This window comes from Clytia hemisphaerica, unplaced genomic scaffold (assembly GCF_902728285.1).
Source record: "Clytia hemisphaerica strain Z4C2 unplaced genomic scaffold, Clytia hemisphaerica genome assembly, whole genome shotgun sequence".
Classification (NCBI taxonomy): Eukaryota; Metazoa; Cnidaria; class Hydrozoa; order Leptothecata; family Clytiidae; genus Clytia; species Clytia hemisphaerica.
The window spans coordinates 171,705-177,618 of record NW_027103603.1 but is presented as its reverse complement, the minus strand read 5'-3'; the positions used below and the strand labels follow the sequence as shown (position 1 = coordinate 177,618).

Genomic DNA, 5,914 nt, shown 5'->3' with positions numbered 1-5,914 from the left:
ATTAACCACAGTTAACTGAGGGCTGCTCTTTAAAAGAAACTTTAGATAATATTAATGTTCTTTATGAAAAAGGAGGAGGTTAACTGTGGTTAACTGTGGTTAACTGTGGTTAACTGTGAGTATTATTTGAAAAATGTCAAGAAAGAGCAACACAAGAGCATATGTAGCCAAAATCAATATCTCAGCCTGCCACCACGCCTTTTTATAATTTTGTCCAACCGTTTCGGCATACTACCAATAATTCGGTCAATCATTCCAACGTCAAAGTTCTCAATGGTTGCCTTCACCCGGCCACTGAACTCGTTGAAACTTTCCTTAGTAATTCTGTATTCCAATGCATCCTGCGATAGCTTTCGACTGACCAAGTTAAAAAAGTTCTCAATAGGATTAAGGTCTGGACTGCGCGGTGGAATGGAGAACACTTCGGCTCCAATGTCCTTGATTGCCTTCTTAGCCTTGGCAGAATTTTGAACCGGACAACCGTCCTGTAAGAAAGCCTTACCCCGGATGTGTCGAGTAGTTTGAAAGATGGCAGGGAATTCCTCACGCACCATTTTAGCGAAGCTGTCACTGTTCCATCTGTTGTGGTACTGGCGACAAAATACCACACCTCGGTTCGGACAAATTGCCACCATGAAATTGGACATGCGGCCCCCTGTACCTGCGCGTTTACCTTTAGTCGTGCACTGGCCACTCAATCCTTCGGCTCTTCGACGCCAGGCCATAGTTTTGGTGGAGCGGGCCTCATCATGTGGGTTGGTCTTGTGTGTGAACCCGGTACCATCCAAATAGAAATTAATATGCTTCATCCAAAAGTTCTTTGGCAGTTTCCGGGCATTTCGGGCAAATGCCAAACGTTTATGCAAGTCTGTGTTTTTCATAATCCCTTTACGGCGGGAGTGAAGATATCTGTAGCCATGTCTTCGCATAACTCTACCAACAGTAGCCATGGAAACTGTCTGGTCAATTCCGGCCTCCAGCAAGTCTGCGCAAAGTAAATGGGCCGATCGTGCTTCTCATACGTTTGATGTGGCGAATAAGGTTTCTCTCGTCGCGCGGGGTGAGTCTCCTTGGACGTCCAGGATTTAGTTTTCGTTTATCGTGTGGTCGGTTGAGCGGCCTCTTCACATGTCTGAAAACGGTTGCTCGGCTGTATTTTGGAAACTTCTTCATGATACGGCTGACCGGCATCTTCAACTCCACATACAGGAATCTCATGTACAGGGAATCAGCGATGGAGACTTTGCTCTGTTTTCTCCGCATGCCATCCATTTGTCGTTCAGTGATTAATTAATTAAGTAAGTAAGTAGTTTTTATTTTATTTTATTTTCTGTAAAGATAAATGAGAAATATGTATATAATAAACAATTGAACAAGGTATTGAGGAAAAATAAAGGCGACCGGGTCACTTCGTGTTAATTAAAGATGTTGGTTAAGTGCCTGCGCTTTTCTTTTTACTGCGTTACAGTTTGGTCCATGCTTTCGCCTTTTACGAAACACCTGGCCGGGTGACAGTGGTATTCTCAAAACGCCCCCACTGTAGGGCAAGGCCACGTGCCAAAAAAAAAAAAGATTTTCATAATCAAACATTACTTTTTGTCAGATAGGATCTAATGGCAGTACGGATAGGATACTCCTTTATCAGGAATGCCACCCACTCATGCAAGGCCACACCCTTCCACACCCATATTTCCAATCAAAACAACAACAACAACAACAACAAGGCACGCTAATTGCTTTAAGCAACCTCATTTTTAAGTGTTGACGGCAAACAAAAAAAATTCTCCCCCAGACACCATGTGAAACTTAGAAGTCAAGCGGTGTGGAAACTAAGTCTTTTTTGCAAAACGCTCAGACAATCATCTGCATAATATTGTGAGACTGACACCTCCCCCCACTCCCCCAAGTCAATGTTGTTTGAATTCGAGAAGCGTTGATGGTCAAATTTCCTCCGATATCCACAACATTGATTTGGGGGAGCGGGGGACCCTGAATTAACTGGAAAGTCTCATAATTTTCACAGATGATTGTCTGAATTTGGAAAAAAAAAATTGAAAGGGGTTTCCCTGTATCTTACATCATATTTTTGAAAAAAATTGAAGCTCCCAGTTGCTAAGCCCACCAAAACATATCCGACGGCCATGTGCAAGCGTTTGAGTAGTTTCAGAGTATACCAATTAGTTCACCATGTGTTTTGGGTTGTTTTGAGTTATAGCAAAGAATAAAATGACGTCAGAAGCGCGGGAAATACGAAAATTCGCGCCGAATTCGCCACGTGCAGGGGTAATCAGGCCTTGCATGAATTTCTCTCCCATAAAGAAGGTAATTTGACCATGGAATATGGTCCAAGTATAAAAGAAGACAACAAATTAGACCATGCCTATTTGCATTTATAAAGCAGTCACATCTACTATTTACAGGTGTGTACATAAATAAAAAATACTTTCTATCAATATCAAGAAATAAACATATAAACAATAAGAAGCTTAAGTAAAATTTCTAAACACAAGAATGTTTCCGTTGAACTTTGGAACACCTTAAAGTCTTGACCTGTGTATTGTTTACTGCCTTTCAGAATGAATGGAAAGGGAAAGAAGACCAGTACCGAAGCAGCGGCCCGCCCGCTAAGCTCATTGCAACCGCGACAGCTGCGCACGCATACCTGATAACCTACAGCCAGGCCGACCTAACCAGGTTCCCTGACCGAGAAGACTTTGCACGACTGGTCGTGCAAAGTCTACTCAATGACACTTTGAAAATCTTAATTCTAAAAGCCGACAGTATTTTTTCATGATATCCCTGATTCTAATATCACAGTCTAAAGAATGTTTTCCAGCTTCTCTGGCTACTTTGCAGTCCAAAGTCTACATTAATCCACAATTAACCACAGTTAACCGAGGGCTGCTCTTTAAAAGAAACTTTAGATAATATTAATGTTCTTTATGAAAAAGGAGGAGGTTAACTGTGGTTAACTGTGGTTAACTGTGAGTATTATTTGAAAAATGTCAAGAAAGAGCAACACAAGAGCATATGTAGCCAAAATCAATATCTCAGCCTGCCACCACGCCTTTTTATAATTTTGTCCAACCGTTTCGGCATACTACCAATAATTCGGTCAATCATTCCAACGTCAAAGTTCTCAATGGTTGCCTTCACCCGGCCACTGAACTCGTTGAAACTTTCCTTAGTAATTCTGTATTCCAATGCATCCTGCGATAGCTTTCGACTGACCAAGTTAAAAAAGTTCTCAATAGGATTAAGGTCTGGACTGCGCGGTGGAATGGAGAACACTTCGGCTCCAATGTCCTTGATTGCCTTCTTAGCCTTGGCAGAATTTTGAACCGGACAACCGTCCTGTAAGAAAGCCTTACCCCGGATGTGTCGAGTAGTTTGAAAGATGGCAGGGAATTCCTCACGCACCATTTTAGCGAAGCTGTCACCGTTCCATCTGTTGTGGTACTGGCGACAAAATACCACACCTCGGTTCGGACAAATTGCCACCATGAAATTGGACATGCGGCCCCCTGTACCTGCGCGTTTACCTTTAGTCGTGCACTGGCCACTCAATCCTTCGGCTCTTCGACGCCAGGCCATAGTTTTGGTGGAGCGGGCCTCATCATGTGGGTTGGTCTTGTGTGTGAACCCGGTACCATCCAAATAGAAATTAATATGCTTCATCCAAAAGTTCTTTGGCAGTTTCCGGGCATTTCGGGCAAATGCCAAACGTTTATGCAAGTCTGTGTTTTTCATAATCCCTTTACGGCGGGAGTGAAGATATCTGTAGCCATGTCTTCGCATAACTCTACCAACAGTAGCCATGGAAACTGTCTGGTCAATTCCGGCCTCCACAGCAAGTCTGCGCAAAGTAAATGGGCCGATCGTGCTTCTCATACGTTTGATGTGGCGAATAAGGTTTCTCTCGTCGCGCGGGGTGAGTCTCCTTGGACGTCCAGGATTTAGTTTTCGTTTATCGTGTGGTCGGTTGAGCGGCCTCTTCACATGTCTGAAAACGGTTGCACGGCTGTATTTTGGAAACTTCTTCATAATACGGCTGACCGGCATCTTCAACTCCACATACAGGAATCTCATGTACAGGGAATCAGCGATGGAGACTTTGCTCTGTTTTCTCCGCATGCCATCCATTTGTCGTTCAGTGATTAATTTATTAAGTAAGTAAGTAGTTTTTATTTTATTTTATTTTCTGTAAAGATAAATGAGAAATATGTATATAATAAACAATTGAACAAGGTATTGAGGAAAAATAAGGCGACCGGGGGTCACTTCGTGTTAATTAAAGATGTTGGTTAAGTGCCTGCGCTTTTCTTTTTACTGCGTTACAGTTTGGTCCATGCTTTCGCCTTTTACGAAACACCTGGCCGGGGTGACAGTGTATTCTCAAACGCCCCCATGTAGGGCAAGGCCACGTGCCAAAAAAAAAAAGATTTCATAATCAAACATTACTTTTTGTCAGATAGGATCTAATGGCAGTACGGATAGGATACTCCTTTATCAGGAATGCCACCCACTCATGCAAGGCCACACCCTTCCACACCCATATTTCCAATCAAAACAACAACAAACAACAAACAAGGCACGCTAATTGCTTTAAGCAACTCATTTTAAGTGTTGACGGCAAACAAAAAAAATTCTCCCCCAGACACCATGTGAAACTTAGAAGTCAAGCGGTGTGGAAACTAAGTCTTTTTTGCAAAACGCTCAGACAATCATCTGCATAATATTGTGAGACTGACACCTCCCCCCACTCCCCAAGTCAATGTTGTTTGAATTCGAGAAGCGTTGATGGTCAAATTCCTCCGATATCCACAACATGATTGGGGGAGCGGGGACCCTGAATTAACTGGAAAGTCTCATAATTTTCACAGATGATTGTCTGAATTTGGAAAAAAAAAATTGAAAGGGGTTTCCCTGTACATCTTACATCATATTTTTGAAAAAAATTGAAGCTCCCAGTTGCTAAGCCCACCAAAACATATCCGACGGCCATGTGCAAGCGTTTGAGTAGTTTCAGAGTATACCAATTAGTTCACCATGTGTTTTGGGTTGTTTTGAGTTATAGCAAAGAATAAAATGATGTCAGAAGCGCGGGAAATACGAAAATTCGCGCCGAATTCGCCACGTGCAGGGGTAATCAGGCCTTGCATGAATTTCTCTCCCATAAAGAAGGTAATTTGACCATGGAATATGGTCCAAGTATAAAAGAAGACAACAAATTAGACCATGCCTATTTGCATTTATAAAGCAGTCACATCTACTATTTACAGGTGTGTACATAAATAAAAAATACTTTCTATCAATATCAAGAAATAAACATATAAACAATAAGAAGCTTAAGTAAAATTTCTAAACACAAGAATGTTTCCGTTGAACTTTGGAACACCTTAAAGTCTTGACCTGTGTATTGTTTACTGCCTTTCAGAATGAATGGAAAGGGAAAGAAGACCAGTACCGAAGCAGCGGCCCGCCCGCTAAGCTCATTGCAACCGCGACAGCTGCGCACGCATACCTGATAACCTACAGCCAGGCCGACCTAACCAGGTTCCCTGACCGAGAAGACTTTGCACGACTGGTCGTGCAAAGTCTACTCAATGACACTTTGAAAATCTTAATTCTAAAAGCCGACAGTATTTTTTCATGATATCCCTGATTCTAATATCACAGTCTAAAGAATGTTTTCCAGCTTCTCTGGCTACTTTGCAGTCCAAAGTCTACATTAATCCACAATTAACCACAGTTAACTGAGGGCTGCTCTTTAAAAGAAACTTTAGATAATAATATATTAATGTTCTTTATGAAAAAGGAGGAGGTTAACTGTGGTTAACTGTGGTTAACTGTGAGTATTATTTGAAAAATGTCAAGAAAGAGCAACACAAGAGCATATGTAGCCAAAATCAAT

At 42.0% G+C, this 5,914-nt stretch overlaps 2 protein-coding genes across 2 annotated transcripts; both read right to left on the bottom strand.

Moving 5' to 3' along the window:
• Nucleotides 1-173: 173 nt before the first annotated feature.
• Nucleotides 174-950, bottom strand: LOC136802105 (uncharacterized). The gene has a single exon (XM_067058822.1). The coding sequence runs from the start codon at nt 948-950 to the stop codon at nt 174-176; it is 777 nt and encodes a 258-aa protein (XP_066914923.1).
• A 2,092-nt stretch (nt 951-3,042) lies between these two features.
• On the bottom strand, nt 3,043-4,143 carry LOC136802103 (uncharacterized). Its single transcript, XM_067058821.1, has one exon. The coding sequence runs from the start codon at nt 4,141-4,143 to the stop codon at nt 3,043-3,045; it is 1,101 nt and encodes a 366-aa protein (XP_066914922.1).
• Between the last annotated feature and the right edge of the window lie 1,771 nt (nt 4,144-5,914).

Bases quoted from the DNA above. Each gene is read 5' to 3' on its own strand.
- LOC136802105 (XM_067058822.1), bottom strand. From the start codon at position 950: ATGGCTACTGTTGGTAGAGTTATGCGAAGACATGGCTACAGATATCTT.
- LOC136802103 (XM_067058821.1), bottom strand. From the start codon at position 4,143: ATGGATGGCATGCGGAGAAAACAGAGCAAAGTCTCCATCGCTGATTCC.